General features: G+C 43.4%; 1 protein-coding gene across 1 annotated transcript in view; it reads left to right on the forward strand.

The window, feature by feature from the left end:
• LOC141130113 (uncharacterized) overlaps positions 1 to 1119 on the forward strand; it is a 43604-nt gene extending 42485 nt beyond the window's left edge. Inside the window, exon 5 of the mRNA XM_073618068.1 lies at positions 572 to 1119. Within this exon, the coding sequence (XP_073474169.1) occupies positions 572 to 769 (198 nt within the window). The 3' untranslated portion in view covers positions 770 to 1119. The remainder of the gene's footprint in view (positions 1 to 571) is intronic.
• Positions 1120 to 24237: the final 23118 nt, after the last annotated feature.

The raw sequence follows: 24237 nt of genomic DNA on the forward strand, positions 1-24237 counted from the left end.
TGTGGGCGTGTCCCGCACCTCTGCGCACTGAGCTTGCTTCAACGCCTCCTAGTTCCACTTCTTTCCTGGCCTGGTTTCTTCTGCCTGAGCCAGTTCGGGCCGGGCCAGGGCCCCCTCCCTATGATCATCCTGTGCGCTGGGGAGAAGAAGATGTTTGCCGCAGACCAGGGAGTTCCAGCAGGCAGCGCCGGCGTGCCCCCCCCTCTGCGGTCAGGCCCTCAGACCACGTCCAATGTGCCCGACTGGTCAGTCTGCCCCTGGATAGGGGGACTCCACCTATCAGAATACAATAGCACAGTAAAGGAGATCATCACACTAACATCGCTTGTGTTAGTATGGCAATCTCTCAGTTTTTTTTCATTCAATGAAAAACACGCATACAGACTGGGTTTACATAAAGCAATGATCACACTGTCCAGGGCCTGTGGGCTATATTGTGTTAAAAGTAAAAATTATCTTGTAGAATCTCACGTTCATGAGAAAAGTAAATACAAAGGACACATTTTGCAATGTTCAGTAATTCCAGTGAATAATAACTTTACTAAAACTAACCTAAATATTTGTGTTTCAGACTAAATTTGTATCTGCCTCAAGGACCACTTGTAAGATCTCCAACAAAAATACTGTGGACATTGATCCACCTACAGAATCTTTTGAGATGATTTGTGATGATCTAGGAGAAGATGAATTGACTGCTGTGGTATCTCCCAAAGAAGAAACACTGATTCATGGAACATTGCAGAACAGCAAGGAGGGTACTGAACATTAGTTCTTATTTATAGCTTTGTACTGTTGTAGAAAATAAATTCTAATAAGATAGACAAACTTATAGACATGTATTTCTAGAGTTTACCAAAACGCGTGAACAAGGCTTTTACACCTATTGTATATTTTTCTTCATTCTTACTGTTCGTTATTGTTGACAATTGGTTTACTATGAACTTCCCTTGTAAAGCACTATGAAATAAGATGATGCTATAGTAAAAAAGATAATAACAATAATTGTTTTTGAAACAAAGTACCGTATTTGTATTTAAGTTTTAACCTTGATTAAATATCTTCTGGAAATGTATTTTTCTTTACTCTATGAAGGGTATTAAACAGAACTTAATGTGTGTCTCATATGTACTCCTACGGTCATTTTGAAGTGCTTTATGTATTAGTTTTGCTTTAATAAGATTGTTTCTGAAATTTTTTTATTTTTTTTTACAAGACAAATGTATTAGTTTGATATAAGAGTATTGGTTTGACGTAATATCCCTTAGGAATAAAGGAATACCTCAGGAACCTTTGAGAACAATGGTTTCCTTTCAGTGTTGGGACTCAAATTTGTGTTGACTTCATATCTGACCCAAATTTAATGAGTTCAAATTGCATTATGCCCTGTACACATGATCGAAAATGCCGCCAGCAAAAGACCGATGTGAGCTTTTAACAATATATAGGAAAAAAGGGGGATATTTGCGCTAACCTCTAAGATACCACCTAAAGTGAAATGTATAGATGTACAGGTGGTATGACTACGTGTACAGATGATGTGATAAATTGCAGCACCTCTATAGGTTAAATACTGAAAACCTAAAACAAATAGGAAAGAAGAAAAAAGTGCGCAAATTACCCACTAAAAACCAAAAATAGTGATGAACATTGAGTACAAAGCAAAAAACTCAACATAACATATGACAAATAATCAATAAATATGTGTATCACAGCACACAAAAAAATGTCCATGTAATGTCTAAAAATAAAGAAAAAGAAAAATACTATAAAACAAAAGTCCTTAAATCAATCTCCAGAAAACAGGGCACATATTCTTCAATCCAACCCTCTGAAATGCGGTGCAAGATGTAAAAACACAAGCTGCTTACCAGATAAGTTGGATCACAAATGATAGAGATCAAAACCGCCTATGCATAAGCCTGTCAGCAAGTCAGCTTGCGATGATCAAACGACAGGGACATGTCCACCGTTAACCAGGAACCAGCGGAAGAAAACTTCACTCCTGGGGTACTTTTTAAGAGAGCAGAGATCTGGAAAGTCTCATGTAAGGAGGAACAAAAGAGGGCTTCATGGTGCAGTATATTCCAACAGAAGTATTTATTTCCAAACAGATCGTACGAGTATAAAATCCATAAAACCAGAGCAGGTAAGAAAAGTTGTTTGAACTAGCAGTGGTGTATACCAATCAGCTGTTCAGCATGATGACGTCACAGGAATGTGCTCCACCCGACACATTTCCCCATAAAAGGCATCCACTGGGAACGGAGATCATCAATGCGTTTCCCCATAAAAGGCATCCACTGGGAACGGAGATCACAGTGGATACCTTTTATGGGGGAAACGTGGCGGGTGGAGCACAGTCCTATGACGTCATCACACTGAACAGCTGATTGGTATACACCGCGGTTAGTTCTGGTTTTATGGATTTTATACTTGTACGATCTGTTTGGAAATAAATCCTTCTGTTGGAATATACTGCACCATGAAGCCCTCTTTTGTTCCTCCTTACATGAGACTTTCCAGATCTCTGCTCTCTTAAAAAGTACCCCGGGAGTGAAGTTTTATATCATTTGAGATCCAACTTATCTGGTAAGCAGCTTGTATTTTTACATCTTGCACCGCATTTCAGAGGGTTGTATTGAAGAATATATGCCCTGTTTTCTGGAGATTGATTTAAGGACTTTTGTTTTATAGTATTTTTATTTTTCTTTATTTTTAGACATTACATGGACATTTGTGTGCTGTGATACACATATTTATTGATTATTTGTCATATGTTATGTTGAATTTTTTACTCAATGTTCATCACTATTTTTGTTTTTTTAGTGGGTAATTTGCGCACTTCTTTCCGATGTGAGCTTTTGGACGAAAAATGCGACCGTGTGTACACTCCATCGGACTTTTGCTGGCCGGCTGGAATTCCAGCCAGCAAAAGATTGAGAGCACGTTCTCTATTTTTCGGTCGGAAAAAGTTCCTATCCGAAAATGCGATCATCTGTATGCAATTCCGACGTGCAAAGAAACACGCATGCTCGGAAACAATTCGACGCATGCTCGGAAGCATTGAACTTCATTTTCTCGGCTCATCGTAGTGTTGTACGTCATCACGTTCTTGACAGTCGAAAGTTCAGAGAACTTTTGTGTGACCGTGTGTATGCAAGCCAAGCTTGAGTGGAATTCCATCGGAAAAACCATCCAAGATTTTTCAGACGGAAATTCCACTCGTGTGTACGGGGCAATAGATTTTTCAATTTCAAATTGCATTGAAGTCAAAATGGACCATTTTTAATGACCACTTTTGGCCCTTTGAGGGCTGCTAGACAAGATGTTGTCAACCAAATGGAAAGTAAAACTTCTCAAAGCATGCTTTGGGTGTACTTTGTTGTTACTTGAGGTTGTTGTGAAGATAATAAAGTCTGAGGACCCCAAAACTAAGTGCTACTTCATTTTGAAAATTCTAAACTCTATGACACAATATGAAATTAAAAAATTTTGCATGTAAGGACTCATCCAACACAGCAGGCCTCCTAAAAATCCATGACAACCAATTAAAGCAGATTTAGGCATCCCATAGATAGGTCTTTTTTTTCGTTTAACCAGTGGGTTGAACAGAAAAGAAGACTTAATTTCCCCATCCACACACTCAATGTGGATGGGGGAATCCTCCTTGCTGAGGTTTTATATTCTGACAGCAGGGAGACTTTCCCACCATCAGAATACACTGATCAGCACTGCCGGCTATAGCCAGTGGTGCTGATCGAGCGGGGAAAATCGGACAGGCTGGTTGTATGGAAGTCGATAGTTAGATCGACTTCTGCAAAACCAACCTGCCCATACATCTATCGAAAATATAGGCTGTCGCTGCTGAACTGGACAAATTTGGATCCATGTATGGCTGGCTTAAGTTGAGTATGGATCTGTAAGCTTTAAAGAGCTTCTATTAAGTCCTCATAACATTGCCATTAAGACTTTTAGAAGTACAATAAACAGTATTAATCAGCTCTGGCAGCCAGATCATTAATTAGCCATTGTAAATGTCATTAGGGCAGAGCCTAGAAAACCAGATACATTTTATTGAGACTTTCATAAATCCCATTGCCAGAACATAAACAGAACCTAATGTGGGTTGCAACTACTTTAGCTGACAATAAGGCTGGATTCACACCTATGCATTTTTGGTGCTTATTGCATTTTGCAGATTTGCTCTACAGAACGTGTTCCATAGGAAACCATGTTAAATGGACTGTAGTGCAAATCTGCAAAATGCAAAAAGCAATAAAAATGCATAGGTGTGAATCCAGCCTAAAGGGAGCAAATATTCCAAAGCCTGGTGTTTTTGTAAAAGACTGTGATTGGCTGTCATAAGGGCATTTAGCAGCTCTACATTTGAAATTTTACTAGACGAGACCTGAAAGTGTCCCCTCCCAAACTCCTAGCTCTCAAAATCTACACATAATTAATAAATACTGATATGATTAAATTATGTTAATAACAGGCATCTACCCAAATATGGAAAAGGATAACAACCACATTAAGATGAAATGTTAAGAGGTGGAAGAGGCAGGGTAGAGACATTCCATCTTTTAGTTTTGGACAGAGTGAAGAGGGATTAGAACCCCTGACAGTTTTTACTTCCATCTGTGCCCCCATTAGGGAGATTCTATTTGTCCTGTTTACCATGATCATTGAAAGAGATAATAAAAGAAAATTCTTACATTTTGGGCTGTCCCCAAGAAAAGTAATAGAGAGGAAATCCTCCGATGGGGACACTAGTTCTGGAGACCTGGGAGTCCCCAAGAGATTCCCTTAATTTGTTTGGCTATGGGACGGGAAGTGAAGAGAAATCTCTGCAATGGAACACAGATGGAACACAGAAAAAAAATCTGATGGGGGTTATAACCCTCCTTTGCTCTATACAAAATAAAAATAAAAAAGTTTTGCCTATAGCTCTACTTTAAGTCTTTTTCATTCTGCCCTTTAATATATGGGCTATCTTGCTGTAGCTTGTGGTCAAATAAAATATTGATGTGTTTAGAAATATGGCCTGGAAGAAGAGTCTCATGATTATTATTATACAGGGTTTATATACTATAGTGCTGACAGATTGCGCATCTATCATGTACCTGGTGCTTGAGGCCAATGGAGAGAGAGGGCTTCCCTTGGGGCTAAGTTCCAGACCCCCCTAAAGGTAAAAACAGGAGAGGTCGGGTCCAAAGTAGCATGTGTCGCCTGCTGGTGTGCTGGCATAGAATCAGGTGGCGCCCATGAGGTGTTGCAGGATTCGGATAATGCTGTGACTGGAGCGTGGTCAGAAGGAAGCCTAGGTCATGAGCCGGGTTGGTATCAGAGCAGACGTGGTCAGGTGGATAGCCGAGGTCGAACACAAGAAGCAAACAGGATACAGGTCAAGAACAAACTTGGTCGGTAACAGGAGACACAGGAAAAGGAATATTATGGAGATAACACACTGGAGGAGTCGAAGATAAACCAGCAAATGCAGACACTAGCAGACTTCCTTATATAGGCCCATGTGACCTGCTGGTAGATATGCTGGGTCCCAAAGTCCTTCTCCTGCCAGAGATGCTGGGTCCTAAAGTCCTTTTCCTGCCATAAGTGCTGGTAGAGATGCTGGGTTCTAGAGCCTTTCTCCTGCTGTTGGTTCCCTGACATCATCACTTTACAACTTGAAGGTAGATGTACACCCACAATACACTTTAAAACAGTAGGAATCAGAGTGCCCTGCTCGTTAGAGCTTACAATCTAAGAAGGAGGGTCAAGAGATACAAGAGGTAATAACTGTGGGGGGTGTGCTGATGGAGAAAATAAATGTACAGTTGTTAGGTTGGGGCCATGTAGGCTTCTCTGAAGAAGATTGGGGTAGAGCAGATTGGGGTAGAGCATTCCAGAGGATGGGAGAGGCTCAGGAGAAGTCCTGGAGGTGAACATAGGATGAGGTGACAAGGGAGCTAGAGAGCAGGGGGGCCTGGGAGGAACGAAGAGATCGATTTGGTTGGTATTTTGAGACCCAGTGATGTAGCTGGTGGGCAAGTTATGGATGGCTTTGTAAGTTATGGTTAGTATCTTAAATTTAATTTGTTGGATAAGTGGCAGCCAATGGAGGGATTGGCAAAGAGGGGTAGCAGACACAGAGCAGTTTGTAAGGTGGATGAGCCTGGCAGTAGCGTTCATGATGGACTGAAGGGGGATAGGCTATTTAAAGGTTATCCAATGAGGAGGGAGTTCCAGTAATCGAGATGGGCGATGACCAGAGAGTGGATTGAAGCTTTGTGGTGTCATTGGTTAGGAAGGGGTGTATCTTGGAGATGTTGCGGAGGTTGAAGCGGCAAGCTTTGGACAGCGACTGGATGGGAGGTCGAAAGGATAGTTCAGAGTCCAGGATTACACCTTGGCATGGAGGGATGGATTGATAGTTGAGCCGTTGATTTTGACAGAGAAATCAGGGGCAGAGGAAACTGGGGGAGGAAATATCATGAGCTCAGTTTTGGATAGGTACTCTTATACAGTATGCTCTTTAACCCTCCTACCCTACACTTCTTAAATCCTTTGACTGGCTGTGCCATTCCTGTAAATGCCCTCCTCAAGGACCAGAAAAGATGGCTACATCTACAGTTCCACAGCTCTCATTTTCCCATCAAAACTATGCCTAAAAGGCTAAATGTCATTCTGATGGCCAGTGACTCGGTCAGATTAGACTTGTGCTAAAGTGATTAGACTGCTGGAGCCACAGACCAGGCAAACCTTGTTAAGTGCCTTTCCCTTTTATACCCATTGATGTTACCGTTGCTATTATTGTCTATTTTGTAATATGTTTTTCTGTAATTATTTTGCTTGCATAATTTTTCCTTTTCTTTCATTAAACAATTTTAAAATCATTAAGCCTCATCTCTTAATGCTCTAAATAAGAACTAAAAGAATCCTTGCTCTTTGATGAACATTATCATATTTAACCACTGTTATATCCCTGTCTGGCATATTGGCTGGTACAGTAAAACCATGGATTGCGAGCATAATTTGTTCCGGAAACATGCTTGTAATCCAAAGCACTTGTATATCAAAGCAAATTTCCCAATAAGAAATAATGGAAGCTCAGATGATTCATTCCACAACCATTTATTCATAGGTCTTTCAGTTTATAGCCCATATGAAAAGATTGTAGCAATGTGATCCGGGGTAAAGCTGTCCACATAGACCATCCCCCACACCGCCAGCTCTCACCGCTGTCAGTCTGCAATCGTGACCGGGAAGACTACCCTGCAGTAGAGCGATCTGAAAGCGAGGCTTGAAGAGCTTGTGGAAGGGATGATATAGATGGCTGTGCAGAGGATGATCTATGTGGACAGTTTTACCCCGGATGCCTGCATACTTAGATGTGCCTCTATTAATCATCAACCATATCAGTTGCTAAATGTTGTACCTTCATTAAATGTAACCATATTGCTGCACTTAGAGGCACCTCTCTTATCTTTTATACTCAGCTGTGACTTGACACTACTTGTATATCAAGACATCGCTTGTATATCAAGTCAAAATTTATGAAAAAACGTTGTTTGTCTTGCAAAACGCTCTGAAACCAAGTTACTCTCAAACCAAGGTTTTACTGTATTACAGATATTACAGAATTATTACAGCAGATACCGTGTACAGTGTGTATCTCCACTAAAATGCATGGCAGCGACTATTGTGTGTGTAAAGGGCTAATGGCGCAGTTCATTGACCCCAGTGATGATCAGTTCAGTCCTCTGGCACTTGTTGTCCTGTGGGCTGGAGAAACTTTATGCGCAGGGGTGAGGCCTTGTCACAGGTGTTTTGGACAGTAGGCGTGAAAAGGTGTGAAACTAACATCTTGAAATAAGTAAAGATACATTACACATAAGATGAAAAAAATAGCACCTTGAAATAAGAAGTAAAAACAGGGGTGAACAGTGGCGCTAGATATGGTGATAACATAAAAATTATATAGCAACTGGAATATAGGTATACAAAAAATGTGTGTGTGAGTAAGCACTCATAATGTTAAAACATTTGTTAAAACATAATGTCCATAAATGATCCGAGATCTTGTATGATTAGCACCTGGAGGCAGCTCCCTTATGCCCTGTACACACGATAGGATTTTCCGACAACAAATGTTGAATGTGAGCTTGTTGTCGGAAAGTCTGACCATGTGTATGCTCCATAGAACATTTGTTGTTATAATTTCAGCAAACAAATATTTGAGAGCAGGTTCTAAAATTTTCGATCGTGTGTACGTAAGTCTGACGCACAAGAGTCCACGCATGCTCGGAATCAAGCAGAAGAACCGCGCCGGCTATTGAACTTCATTTTTCTCGGCTCGTCATACGTGTTGTACGTCAATGTGTTCTCGACGTTCGGAATTTCCGACAACCAGGGCTTTTTTTCAGCTGGAACTAGTGGAACTCAGTTCCACCACCTCTGGCTCAGGCCCTCTGCTTCCTGCTCAACACTATCACTTGTAAACACAGAAGTTTGGCTTCTGTGTTTACAAGTGAAAGCTTGTCTCCCAACAGCTCCCACAGAACTGATCTCCTGAGCAGCTCCCACTGAGTGTATGATGGAGACAAGGGAGGTGCAGGTGCTGACACCCCCACTAGATGATCTCCCTGCAAGTGAGAGAGGCAGAGCCTCCTACAGAGTGTGGGTAGATACTAGAGCCCCCTGGGTGCTTCAGCTTAATACAGCAACACAATTAATACAAGTGGAAGATAGTGGAGCTTTTAATGAGGAAGAAGATAGGGGCAGTGGAAGGGGGGGTTGCATACAAAGGTCAGAGCTGAAGAGGGGTGAAAGTGAGATGTGAATAGGAGATGCAGAGGTAGGCACCTGTTGAAGAAGATTAAGCCATGCACTCTGTGTAGTGCAGCACACCCCTGAGCACTGTACTCTGTGTATAACAACCCCCAAACTCTGCATTCTGTACATAACGCACTCCTGGTATTTAATGCCCCTTTAAGACACTTCAACTGTTAGTGAAATTGGACCATATCCACTATTTTATGTGGTTTGGAGGGTATGTGTGGGGGGGGAGGGGGTTTTTGGGGGGTCATGGTTGAGTTCCTGCACCTATTTTCTGGGAAAAAAAGGTCTGCCGACAACATTTGTGTGACCGTGTGTATGCAAGACAAGTTTGAGTCAACATCCTTCAGAAAAAAATCCACGGTTTTGTTGTCGGAAAATCCTATCGTGTGTACGCGGCATTGAAGTGAAGCGATAGGCTCTGTGTAGAAATGGGAACAAAGGGGTGCCAGACTGATTTTACAGGGATCCAGAGGAGACTGGTCTGATGAAGAAGCTGTAGCTTCGAAATGCATTACCGTTCCTTGCCACTGTAAAGTCACGACCAGCTGCTTTTCGTTTCCTGCTTCCTGGTTCCCAGCCTCCTCTGGAGCCCTATAAGATCTCACCAGTGCCCCAAGCTGCAAAGGGAAAACAGGACTCCAAATAGGACCTTTATGAGACTCCGGGACTGGCGATTTTCACCAAATACTGAACTCATCCAATTTAACCTGTGAGTTACTACTTGTTTTTATTAAATATATGACTTATACTGCACTCAGTCTGGCGCCCCTCTGTTCCCATTGAAATAAGAAGTGACATTAGACAATAGGTTTGAAAAGTTGTAAAAATAGCATCTTGAAATACAAGAGAGAGTGCACTTTTGGTTTTTGCTGTTTTTTCATTTATTTATTTTGCATATTTTACTGCTATTTGATGCTTCCTATAGGAAAAAAAACCCCACTAAGATAAATACACCAGAAAAGAACGAAAAAAGAAACAATAATTGTCCTTAGGCTACGTTTACACCTATGCGTTTTTTAAGTGCATTTTGCATTTTGCAGAAATGCATTACATACCATATAACTTGGTTTCCTATGGTAAACGTTCACATCTATGCGTTTTTTAGCCGGTGCGTTTTTGGAAAGGGTCAGCAGATTGCATTTTGCATGTAATAGACCTCAATGGAGCTGCACTAAAAACACAAGTGTTGCGTTTTTGATGAGCTTTTTTTTTTTGCACTTTTTTTTTGCGTATAGCTGGTTGCTAAGGAGAGGGCTGGCCGCCATGTTTTTAACAACTGATGAGTCATCAGCTGTCAGCGGGGTTCCCTGCTGACAGCTGAATGTAAAAAAAGGAATTGCCTGAAGGGCCTTGTATGAATTTGGGGGGGACCCCACATAGTTTTTTTCCAGATTTTTATTCCCGGCAATTCTTTTTTTTATATTCAGCTGTCAGGGGTGGAATCTCATCGGTTGTTAAGGATGCAGCAGCCGGCTTCCCAGCCTGCTCCTTGGAAACCAGCTATATGCAGTGTGTTCCAAAAGTGGAAAAAAAAAACTGCATGCAAAAATGCGTTTAAAAACATAAAAAATACACTGGAAAAAGCACCTGACAATCGCATCAACAGCAACCGCATAGATGTGAACCCAGTTGCTATTTTAAATCTATTTTTCCTGTTGTCTAAAAAATAAAAAACCAACAATATAAACATAAAACAATTAGGACACAAAATGGATAAAGGCAAAACAAATTTTTAAATGTAAGAAAAAAGTTTGCCCTTTGCCTTTTTCTTATCGAAGAAGAGCATCACTGGATGGGATGAGTCTGTGATGGGTGGCTCCAGGGAGAACGTAAGGGCCATTGTCGATGGTCTAGGCCAGTGATGGCAACCTTGGCACCCCAGATGTTTTGGAACTACATTTCCCATGATGCTCATGCACTCTGCAGTGTAGTTGAGCATCATGGGAAATGTAGTTCCAAAACTTCTGGGGTACCAAGGTTTGCCATCACTGGTCTATGCACTGTGTCGATAATATCTGTCTGCGATCATTCAGAATTCATTAACAGGTGCATTTGGCCCGCCGTTGACCTTCTGACCTGCTTTAAGCTGTTTTCCTATTCCCTTTTTTTTTCAATATTTTTATGAGAGTTTTGCTAAATATAAAAATTATAGTTTATTCACAGTACACAAGGAACTATTAGCAGGATGTTGTATTCAAAGAAATAGAACAGGTAAAATACAATCTGCACTGAGGTCTCCAAAATACACCAGAAAGGACCGCCCCAGCAAGGGCGAGTCACAGGGGCAGAAGTGGACTGTGCACAAATAATACCACGAAACCACCTCCGAGGTAGGTGAACCAAGAAGCAAAACAAGCATAGGATAGTCTTTAGAAAGAAAATAGCTTGGAGAAAAGAGAGAAAAAAAAAAGGGGGAAAAAGGGAGGATGGTGAATGAAGCAGGGAGGGGGGGGGGGCATGGTGGTGGGGGGGGAGTCAATGCTCATCTAGGCAGGATCCCAGGCTCAGGTAGGACCTAATATTCAGAAACAGAGGTCTCTTGTTTGGGACCTAGATAGTTAGTAGAGTGTGGTCAAAGTCCGCCAACATATAGTGTGAGATCCAGGGCCTCTATATTTTCGGAAATTTGGATCTTATCATCCAATGTGGCTGCCATTTCTCATGCACAAGTTAATATGGAATTTGGAATAGTTGGCTTTTTCTAAGAACTAGCGACGGTTTTGCTGCAGTGAAAATATAGGAAAGTTGATGGAACAATCAACTGTTGTTTTACCTAAAATTGCCTCTACCAGGTGTTTTCATAGGGGTCTGGCCAAGACAGTAAAGAGGTTGGTAGGTGCGAGACCAGAAACTTTTTGGGCAGTCAATCCAGTATTGTCTAAATATGCCAGCCACCGAGCAATCCTAAAAGCAGCCTTTCTCAATCAGGGTTCTGTGAAACCATAAGGTTACTCCAGGGTTGGCCAGGGGTTCCTTGAGCTGTGGCTACATCTGATGGTGCCCGCATGGTTCCAGGTCCAATGCCACCTGGCAGAGTCAGTGGCATTGCTGCAAGGGTGTCATTCTGGCAAACCCTCTAAAGGTTGCATTCTTCAGACTTACCAGCGCCAATGTAAGGGGCATTTTCCCAATGTCCTGTGATGCACTAATCTTACCAAGGGTTCCCTGAGATCTGAAAATTATTTCATGGGTTCCTCTGGGGTAAAAAACGTCAAGAAAGGTTGCCCTAAAGCAAGCAGTAGGATATCCCAAGATTACACGAGAGAGACAATAAGGCATCAAATACCATCACATTAATATTTTATAATTCTTTTCAATAGCTAAGACATTGATGGAATCCCATAAACTTCTATGGGAAGAGAAGCAGTTCTGACGAAAAGCTCATTACATAAGACCTAAGGCAGCGAGGTCTGTTTTTTTTTTCACTGGCGCAGAGCAATATAGAAAAAATGAGATGGGAAATGGGCTTTATTGCTTTAATGCAATCATGTATTTCCTCCTCTCCATGCTCAATCCAGTATGTATCCCTTTAATTCTAGGGGAGGGGGGGGGTCTTGTATGTCTCTGCATGCTTGTCTGTATCTTGTTGGTCTTTCTGAGTGCATACAAGGCTATTCTAGAAAAACAACTTACACTGAAAGCTGAAGTGGTCACAATCTTCTCAGACATAACATCTCTTCCCTCAGATATAGCACCTCTACGCCAGATGAGTGACAACTTTTGTTTGTTCAACTTCCTCTTCTTACTACACCTGGAAAAAAAATTATTTTTGACTCTGACGTGGAAAAAATTACCTAAAAAGCCACAAATGAGTTCTGTTTAGATGTCTTTTTGTTTTCAGGGCTTCTCAAGCTCAAGAGACTAAGGCCCATTGATAAACCAAAGCCAGCAAGCACCCAAAAGGTTGCCATTAGTAATTACTTCTAGCCATAACCAAAGACATTTACTTTGACCAAGATTCATATATTCCACTATAGACACATCAACAGTCCAAGACCGGGCACACAGCTGCAGGATATCCACTCCTTTATTGCTTTTATTATTATTATACAGGATTTATATAGTGCCAACAGTTTACGCAACATTTTAAAACATAAGAGCAGACAGTACAATTAAAATACAATTTAATACAGAAGGAATCAGAGGGCCCTGCTCCTCAGAGCTTACAATCTAAGAGTGGGGGTCAAGAGATACAAAAGTAGTGGGGGGGGGGGGGGTGAGCTGATGGAGAAAGTGGAAATACAATTGTTAGGTGGGGGCAAGGTAGGCCTCTCTGAAAAAAGGGTTTTCAGGGATTGTCTAAAAGTGGACAGAGTAGTAGATAGTTGGACAGATTGGGGTAGGTAATTCCAGAGGATGGGAGAGGCTCAGGAGAAGTCCTGGAGGTGAGCATGGGAGGAGGTGACAAGGGAGCTAGAGAGCAGGAGTTCTTGGGAGGAACAAAGAGAACAATTTGGTGGATATTTTGAGACTAGGTTAGTGATGTACCTGGGGGAAGAGTTGTGGATGGCTTTGTAAGTTATTGTTAGTATTTTGAATGTAATTTGTTGGGTAAGCGGAAGCTAGTGGAGGGATCCGGCAGAGTGGGGTAGCAGACACTGAGCGATTGTTAAGGTGATGAGTCTGGCAGCAGCATTCATGATGGACTGAAGGGGGGATAGCCTATGTAAAGGTAATTCAATGAGGAGGGAATTGCAGTAGTCGAGGCAAAAGATTACCAGGGAGTGAATTGAAAGCTTTGTGGTGTCATTGGTTAGGAAGGGGCGTATTTTAAAGATGTTGTGGAGGTTGAGGCAGCAGACTTTGGACATTGATTGGATGTGGGGCTGAAAAGGATAGTTCAGAGTCCAGGATTATTACACCTAGTACCTTGGACTCAGAGGATGCGGCAAGAAATAGTATGAGCTCAGTTTTGGATAGATTGAGTTTGAGGAAGTGGTGTGACATTCAGACTGATATGTCTGTTAGTAAATTAGTGATGCGTGTGAAGACTGCTTGAGCCGATAAGTAGAGAGATAGATTTGGGTGTAGTCAGTGTAGATATGGTATTGGAAGCCACGGGAGGCTATCAACTGACCCAGACACGAGAGGTATATTGAGAATAGTAGAGGTCCAAAAACAGAACCTTGGGGAATCCCGATGGAGAAAGGAAGAGGAGAGGAGAAGTAGAATTGAAGTAAAGTGACACTGAAGTTGATGGATAGGTAGGATGAGAACCAGGGAAGAGTACAGTCATGGACACCAAATGAGTGGAGCTTTTTGAGAAGGAGGTGCTGGTCAACTGTGTCAAAGGCAGCAGGAGTGTCCATTGGATGTAGCTGTTAGCAGATTGCTTGTGAGTTTTAGGAGAGCAGTTTCTGTGGAGTGTTGAGGGTGAAATGCAGAGGGGGATCAAGAAGGTTTTTCTTAATAATAGTTGCGGCTGGTGAAGTTTTAGGATGGGGGGGGCCAGACCCTGCCCTTCCTTTTTGACCTCTCACACTTCTCATAAGCCCCACCTCTTATAGAATCCACCCACTCCGTCCCCTGTATTCCACTTGCTTCCACCCATAGTGTCAGGAGTATACAGCCCAGCATCACAGGACAGAGTATACAGCTCAGCATCACAGGACAGAGTATATAGCTCAGCCTAACAGATCAGGGTTTATAGCTCAGCCTCACAGATCAGGGTATATAGCTCAGCTTCACAGATCAGGGTATATAGCTCAGCCTCACAGATCAGGGTATATAGCGCAGCCTCACAGATCAGGGTATATAGCTCAGCATCACAGATCAGAGCATATAGCTCAACCTCACAGATCAGGGTATATATCTCAGCCTCACAGATCAGGGTATATAGCTCAGCCTCACAGATCAGGGTATATAGCTCAGCCTCACAGATCAGGGTATATAGCTCAGCCTCACAGATCAGAGTATATAGCTCAACCTCACAGATCAGGGTATACAGCCCAGCATCACAGGACAGAGTATACAGCTCAGCATCACAGGACAGAGTATATAGCTCAGCCTAACAGATCAGGGTTTATAGCTCAGCCTCACAGATCAGGGTATATAGCTCAGCTTCACAGATCAGGGTATATAGCTCAGCCTCACAGATCAGGGTATATAGCACAGCCTCACAGATCAGGGTATATAGCACAGCCTCACAGATCAGGGTATATAGCTCAGCATCACAGATCAGAGTATATAGCTTAACCTCACAGATCAGGGTATATAGCTCAGCCTCACAGATCAGGGTATATAGCTCAGCCTCACAGATCAGGGTATATAGCTCAGCATCACAGATCAGAGTATATAGCTCAGCATCACAGATCAGAGTATATAGCCCCCCTCATCACTACAGACCTCCCCAGGACAAACCACCCCCATAAGTAAAGACCCCCCCAGGACAAACCACCCCCACTATCAGCACAGACCCCCCCAGAACAAATCACCCCCCACCATCAGCACAGATCCCCAGGACAAAACACCTTCCCCACCATCAGCACAGACTCCCCCCAGGACAAACTACCCCCCCACCATCAGCACAGACCCCCCCAGGACAAACCACCTCCCCCACCATCAGCACAGACCCCCCCAGGACAAACCACCTCCCCCACCATCAGCACAGACCCCCCAGGACAAACCACCCCCCCTCATCAGCACAGACCCCCCCAGGACAAACCACCTACCCCACCATCAACACAGAACCCCCAGGAAAAACCACCCCCCACCATCAGCACAGACCCCCCCAGGACAAACCACCCCCCACCATCAGCACAAACCCCCCAGGACAAACCACACCCCCACCATCAGCACAGACCACCCTAGGACAAACCTCCCCCATCAGCACAGACCCCCCCAGGACAGACCCCCCCACCATCAGCACAGACCCTCCAGGACAAACCACCCTCACCATCAGCACAGACCCCCCCAGGACAAATCAACTCCCCCCAAAATCAGCACAGACCCCCCACCATCAGCAGAGACCCCAGGACAAACCACCCCCATCATCAGCATAGACCCCCCCACTAAACATCACAGACTCTCCCTATCATCAGCACAAACCTCCCCACCATCACCACAGACCCCCCCAGGACAGACCCCTCCCCCCCAGTCACTCACTGAGTGAGTGGAGAGAATGAGACGCAAGCAGAGAAGCGCAAGGAAGGGAACCAACTGACTGAGTGAGGGAAGGGTCCAGACCTCCAGGGATTAGTGTGTGCAGAGCTGAGGGGCGGCTCGCGGGCCGTGGCCACATACAGACAAATCAAGTTGTTTTATTGAGTTAATGTTTTATCGTTACCATTGTTTGCTTTTCAGGTATGCCATTCAGCTGTAGCACTGATTTATTTATCTTGACAGCAACAGCGTTTGCTCTCACGATACGAAACTCAGCGACTCCAGCGCTGTAGGAGGTGATTTCACCACCACAGTTAAAAAAAAATGGTGCATGTATGCCCATCATTAGAAATTTGTGGATGAAGGGCGGTATTCTAATGGTGGGCATACCCACCGATCAATATCTTTTTTTCGTTCAGCCCACAGGCTGCATGAAAAAAAGAACATTACAATATATGCCCTACTGCTGGACTTTGAGTGGTTATACTAGAATGATGCCTGCAGGTTTAGGTATCATCTTGGTATCATTCTTTTCAGCCAGCTGTCGGCTTTCATGTAAAAGCAATCCTAGCAGCTAAATAGCCTCCAGACTACTTTTACAAGCAGTGGGAGGGAATGTCCCCCCTCCACCGTCTTCCATGGTTTTCTCAGGCTCTCCTGTCCCAACAGGGAACCCGAGAATGCAGCCGGTGGTTCCGCCAGCTGACCATAGAGCTGATCAGAGAACAGAATGGCTCCAATCATCTCTATGGCCCAAGAAACCGGAAGCTATGAGCATGACATGACTCATGGTTTCGCCGGATATAAACAGCGACATTGGGAAATTGGGAAAGCATTTTATCACACCAATCTTGGTGTGGTCAGATGCTTTGAGGGCAGAGGAGAGATCTAGGGTCTAATAGACCCCATTTTTTTAAAAAAAGAGTACCTGTCACTACCTATTGCTGTCATAGGGGATATTTATATTCCCTGAGAGAACAATAAGAATGTTAAAAAAAAAATGAAAGGAACAGTTTAAAAATAAAACAAAAAAGCAAAATAAATTAAAAAAAAAAAAAAAAGCACCCCTGTCCCCCCGTGCTCACGCACAAAACGAACGCAAGTGTCGGTCTGGTCTCAAATGTAAACAGCAATTGCACCATGCATGTGAGGTATCACCGCAAAAGTCAGAGGGCAGTAATTTTAGCAGTAGACCTCCTCTGTAAATCTAAAGTGGTAACCTGTAAAGGATTTTAAAGGCTTTTAAAAATGTATGTAGTTTGTCACCGTTGCACGTTTGTGCGCAATTTTAAAGCATGTCGTGTTTGGTATCCTCATACTCAGCATAAGATCATCTTTTTTATTTCATCAAACATTTGGACAATATAGTGTATTTTAATACATTAAAATAAAAAAAAGTGTTTTTTTCCCAACAAAATAGCGTTTGCAAAATCGCTGCACACATACTGTGTGAAAAAAAAGTTGCAACACCCACCATTTTAATCTGTAGGGCCTTTGCTTTAAAAATATATATAATGTTTGGGGGTTCAAAGTAATTTTCTAGCCAAAAAAAATAAAAAAATGTTCATGTAAACAAAAAGTGTCGGAAAGGGCTTTGTCTTCAAGTGGTTAGAAGAGTGGGTGGTGTATGACATAAGCTTCTAATGTTGTGCATAAAATGCCAGGACAGTTCAAAACCCCCCCAAATGACCCCTTTTTGGAAAGTAGGCACCCCAAGCTATTTGCTGATAGGCATGTTGAGTCCATGAAATAATTTATATTTTGCCACAAGTTTTGGGAAAATTGCAAACTTTTTTTTTTGTGCACAAAAGTTGTCACTAAATGATATATTGCTCACACGTGCCATGGTCATATGTGGGATTACACCCCAAAATACATTCTGCTGCTTCTCCTGAGTATGGGGATACCTCATGTGTGAGACTTTTTGGGAGCCTAGTAGTGTACAGGACCCCGAAAACCAAGCACCGCCTGCAGGATTTCGAAGTACATTTTTGGTTTAACTCCTCACTACCTATCACAGTTTTGAAGGCCATAAAATGCCAAGAGAGCCCCCCCCCCCCCCCCCAATTGAGCCCATTTTGGAAAGAAGACACTTCAAGCTTTTTGCTGAGAGTCATGTTGTGTCCATGAAATATTTGATATTTTGCCACAATTTTCGGGAAAATTTAATTTTTTTTTTTACACAAAGTTGTCACTAAATGATATATTGTTCAAACATGGCATGGTTATATATGGTTATATAAGGACTTTGCATAGGCAAACATTTTTCATCAGTTTGCTTCAGGCAGGAGGAATCATTTTCTCAGGCTGCTGACACATTGATCAGATTGCAACATTGGAGGGGAGTACTGGAATTTTTCACCAGGAGCACAGGGAGCCATTGAGAACATACCTTAAATAGAACACGGTGAGCGGAGACCAATCCGGATACCCCAGATGATCGCGGTGGAGAGGAGTCTGTGGCCGTGATACCCTACACTGTTTGCCCCTTTTGGGGTTGCGGGAGTCGGTGAGTGGGGACCCGTGAGGGGGAGCACAATAAGTCACTAATATCATCTGAGAGCACCCCAGTCACAGCTTTGGAGATAATTCTGAACATCGGATTTGAACATTTTGATTGATTATTATATGGACTATAATTTAATTTTTTATTTTTATTATCATTTACTACTTATTACTAATTGCTTTGCACACACCTGCACTGAGTGCATGTGATATAGGGGTTTGCAGGAAATCATTGTTTTAGCACATCTACGATTACGAATATTGGTTTAAGGTGTATGTATGGTTTTTGCGGATAAGTCAGTATTTATGCTGGCCTGTTGGTGAAAATCTAATATTTAATTAGGGGTTCAGCACATAACCCCCAAATATTAGTTTGGTTATATATATTTTTTAACGTGATCACATGTATGAATTATGAAATGGTTCACTGAAGATTGCACTATTGCACATTAAGTTTCTGCACTTTATAGGGGTGAGGGTATTTTGTACCACCAATAGGGGTATAATTGAAGTCAAAACTGGTCCTAGGTACAAGGAATTACACATAAACCCCCCCTACCACACTACCCCATTATCCTAAAGGGAGCGCCATACCCCAGTATATAAGTTAAACATTTTGCGGAGTCTCCTTAGGGAAGCTCTTTTAGGGGGGCTGCATACCTTACACCCGGTCCTAAGCGCAGCGGCCTCATATATACATTATAATCTTGTATTTTTTAACCTCAAGGAGGTTGGTGTCCCTTGTTAATTTGGCATGGTATTTTTGAAATGCACCTGACTAATCACAAACAAACTGTCCTTTTTTAATAAAAACACATAGCCAAGTATTTGTTGAAAACAAAATTATCATTTATTCTAGGTCATAACAAAAGAAAGAGGGAAAGCAACGCTGGAGAAACTGCAGAGATGTAAGAAGCCTTTGGACCCCAGGGCAGACATCAACTATTTGAAAAAGAAAATTGGTAGCCTGATGAGTCCATACAATAGGGAGCACAATCTGGTCCTGGACTCCGAGAGATTAGGAACAGCAGCAGATGACATATATGTCCCCAGGCTGTGGTACTACCACAGCCTGCGTCTTCTGTCAGACCAGACTGAACCCAGGCCATCACTCTCTTGTCTTCCTTCCACGCTTCCCTGCATGCTGTGGCTTTGTTCATCCAGTTGTGGCAGGAGGTGGAGGAGATATAGGGGGAGGAGGGGGTGGAGGAGGAGGATGGACGAACTCAGAAAGGTGTGTATTTTCAGTTATTTGTCCACTCAACCCCTTCTTTAGGGTCTGTAAAATTATGTTCTCACATAAGAGTTGTCCCTTCTCCATTTCCTGCATTTTCGCTGCTACTGTGCAGCCATAGCCCTCTTGAACGCTGGGGGGTCTCTCAGGGTCGCATGAGCATCCCGAATCAGGGCAAGTGCTGCCTTCTCCACATTCCTTCCCTTCCTGGTCCTTTTGGGTGCAAGACAGAGGGGAGGGACCTGGAATTGGGTCAGTCCACTGGGCCTGGCCACCTCCTGGCTGCACTTCCCCCTGTCACCTCCTGGCTTCCATATTCCAGACCCTCATCCTGGCCGAGGCTTTCCTGTGTATAAAAAAGGGACATAGTTTTAGTTTTTGCTTCATCAATCACACACAATTTTCAGTTCATGACTGTTGCAAATTGCATGTTAATAAATAGAAAAGACTATCATTCTGACCACAGTAATTTTCATTCTTGTCCCAATCATTTTAGGCCACTACTGTCTATTGATATGTAAAACACTTTTTGTTCAATCATTAATTTCTTAATAATAATAACATCTATTTAACATCATTAATTTTAGGACAAGAAATATGTAGAAAAATACTATACCTGTCTCAAGCTGGGCTCCTCCACTTCTTCCTGGATGGAAGGCCCAGGTTGGTCCTCGGAAGCCTCAGCTGGGGTGCAGTGGCGGCTGGTGAAGTTTTAGGATGGGGGGTGCCAGGCCCCACCCTTCCCTTTTGACCCCTCCCACTTGGTGAAAATGGGTGTGGTTTCAGCTAAATAGTGGGTGTGGCTCTAAGGTGGCGTGGTTAGTGTCTGAGTTGAACGAGGGATGGAGGGAGAGGGAGAGAGGGATGGAGAGACAGCAGGCCCAGATCCTACACAACAATAGAAATATGTGTATTCTAGAAAGTTTAACAATCAGCAGATAAAGATACTCCAAACACCTGGTGTTAGCACTTCAATCATCCTGGCACCATGGTTGTTATGGTGTCAGTATGATTGAAGCGCATTATTTCTATTATTACATTGTAATATAAAATTAAATCATTCAACTTACCATAATGCAGAATCAGTGGGAGCCCCGAGCGTGTCACTAGCCACGTCGCCTGCCACCAGATGCCATCAGGTGTCCCCAGCGGAGTCCCTCCTTACATCAGGTGCCCCCAGCAGAGTCCCTCCTTACATGCAGCCTGTGTCACATAAAATGCAGCCTGTGTCACCACCAAATTGCAGCACCATGTGTCACCACCAAATTGCAGCAGCCTGTGTCACCAAATTGCAGCAGCCTGTGTCACCACCAAATTTCAGCAGCATGTGTCCCCACCAAATTGCAGAAGCACGTGTCACCACCAAATTGCAGCAGCACGTGTCACCACCAAATTGCAGCAGCATGTGTCACCAAATTGTAGCAGCATGTGTCACCAAATTGCAGCAGTATGTGTCCCCAAATTGCAGCAGTGTCACCAAATTGCAGCAGTGTGTGTCCCCAAATTGCAGCAGTATGTGTCCCCAAATTGCAGCAGTGTCACCAAATTGCAGCAATATGTGTCACCAAATTGCAGCAGTGTCACCAAATTGCAGCAGTATGTGTCCCCAAATTGCAGCATTGTCACCAAATTGCAGCAGTATGTGTCCCCAAATTGCAGCAGTGTCACCAAATTGCAGTAGTATGTGTCCCCAAGTTGCAGCAGTGTCACCAAATTGCAGCAGTATGTGTCCCCAAATTGCAGCAGTGTCACCAAATTGCAGCAGTGTCACCAAATTGCAGCAGTATGTGTCACCAAATTGCAGCAGTGTCACCAAATTGCAGCAGTATGTGTCCCCAAATTGCAGCAGTGTGTGTCCCCAAATTGCAGCAGTATGTGTCCCCAAATTGCAGCAGTATGTGTCCTCAAACTGCAGCAGTATGTGTCTCCAAATTGCAGCAGTGTGTGTCCCCAAATTGCAGCAGTATGTGTCCCCAAATTGCAGCAGTGTGTGTCCCCAAATTGCAGCAGTGTGTGTCCCCAAATTGCAGCAGTGTGTGTCACCACCAAACCCCCCTCCCTCCGTTACTTACCTTGCTATGTGTTGTCCTCTCCAGCAGTGTCTCCTGTGGAGAGCTCCGTTCTTCTCATACTTCCCGTTTCCTCTCTCTCTCAAGAGAGAGAAACAGGAAGTGACATCATACTCAGATGTCAATCAAACTGCCTGGCCATAGTAATAGATACTAGCGCCGGGCGGAAACTACTCAGCGCTTCAAAAAGCGCCGCAAGGCGGGCTAAACGCTCGCAAATGCAGCGCCATGTCTGCAATCTTGTGATTGCATAGACGTGGCACTTCCCATAAGTGCACTGTGTCCGGCGACCATTTTTTGTATTTTTTTTTAAAGGGCCAGCTTTAATTTTTTTTTTTTGACTGCCTGGAGGGGGGGCAGCGCCCAGGCGCCCCCTATGAACGGGCCACCACTGCTGGGATGGAAGGAAGTGTGTAAAGTGATGACCTCACTTCAGTCTGGTCTTCCAGAAAACGCATTTTGTTGTAGTACCACAGACTGGGTGCATACACGTCCTCTGCTGCTGCTCCTGACCTCTGAGATGCCAGGACCTTATTATGCTCCTTCTTGTATGTGCTCCTTAAGCTACCAATTTTCTTGTCCAAAAAATCGCTGTCTGCGTTGGAGATCTCCGTCTTCACAAATTCCAGCAGTTTCTCCAGCGCTGCCTTCCTAACTGGTCTGTTGTGGTATAAATTATGTTTGACTTGCCACAAACTGGGCAGCTCCCTGTACCTATCTATAAACTGGCTCATAAACTCTGGCTTTTTGAACGGATTCATTATTTCTGCAAGACAAAACAAGAGAAAAACCCTAATGTCAGGCTATAAACTCTCATAATCCTATCACAATATAGGCCTCAGTCTGAAAGCAGTATAGGCCACTGATGCCCCAAGTTAAAATGTTACCTACGCTCTCACGATCAGCACTTTCTCCACTCACAGATCGTACGTCCGACGTACGCGCATTACACGTTATATACACTGCGCATGTGTGAAAACTCTGCACACGTCGCCCGCCCCTGACGTTCTTTCTAGAATATTTCCCACCCCTTCTCTTTCATCGCAGTGGGAGAGGACATGGCGGAGACACAGCAGGTGCGTAACTTCAGTAATGACGAGGAAAGCCTGGAGCCAGAAACATCACGATCGCGGAGGAGATTTAACCGCTTGCCGACCGCCTCACGCAGATATACTGCGGCAGAAGGGCACATACAGGCAGAATCACGTACCTGTACGTTCCCCTTTAAGAGGCGGCCAGCGGGCGCGCGCCCGCGGCAAGCTCCGTGAGGTGGGTCGTGGGTCCCGCAGATTTGATCGCCGCAGGGATACCCGCGATCGCCTCACGGGGAGGAAGAACGGGGAGATGCTAATGTAAACAAGCATCTCCCCGTTCTGCCTAGTGACAGTGTGACTGATCTCTGCTCCCTGTCATCGGAGCAGAGATCAATGATGTGTCACACACAGCCATGCCCCTGACAGTTAGAAACACGCCCCTAGGACACACTTAACCCCTACACTGCCACCTAGTGGTTAACCCCTTCACTGCCAGTGTCATTTACACAGGAATCAGTGGATTTGTATAGCACTGATTCCTGTATAAATGACAATGGTCACAAAAATGTGTCAAAAATGTCCGATATGTCTGTCATAATGTCGCAGCCATGATAAAAATCGCTGATCGCCGCCATAAAAAAAAATTAATAAAAATGCCATAAAACTATCCCCTATTTTGTAAACGCTAAAACTTTTGCGCAAACCGATCAATAATCGCTTATTGCATTTTTTTTTACCAAAAATATGTAGAAGAATACGTATCGGCTTAAACTGAGGAAAAAAAATTTTTTTTATATATTTTTGGGGGATATTTATTATAGCAAAAAGTATAAGTATAAGTATTTATTATAGCAAAAAGTGGTGCGTTTTTTCAAAATTGTCGCTCTTTTTTTGTTTATAGCGCAAAAAATAAAAACCACAGTTGTGATCAAATACCAAAGGAAAGCTCTATTTGTGGGAAAAAAGGACGTAAATTTTGTGTCGGTGACACGTCGCACGACCGCGCAATTGTCAGTTAAAGCGACGCAGTGCCGAATCGCAAAAAGTGCTCTGGTCAGGAAGGGGGTAAATTCTTCCGGGGCTGAAGTGGTTAAGGCCTCAAATATGGCCTTTGTAGAGATGGTGGACATCTTGAAGAGGGCCGACTATGACAGGAAGTGTGGACCTTACCTAAACCCGAATGTGGGAAAGGCCAAGATCATGTCTAAAGTTGTGAGAAAACTGCACAGGAATTTTGTGGTACGACGATCCAAGGAGCAATTGAGGAAACGCTGGTCAGACCTGAAATTGAGGGAGCAGGATCAGTACAGAAGGATCAAGAAAGTGCTTCTAAAAAGTAAGTAGTTGTCGTGTGTTCCTATTATTATTATTACTTGCATGCTGCTCCATGTGCTTTTCTTTACTGTTGTACAGTTTAAAATGGCAATTTTCAGGCTCATGGGCACAGTAATTGGTC

The sequence above is a fragment of the Aquarana catesbeiana genome, linkage group LG02, assembly GCF_042186555.1.
Source record: "Aquarana catesbeiana isolate 2022-GZ linkage group LG02, ASM4218655v1, whole genome shotgun sequence".
Taxonomy (NCBI): domain Eukaryota; kingdom Metazoa; phylum Chordata; class Amphibia; order Anura; family Ranidae; genus Aquarana; species Aquarana catesbeiana.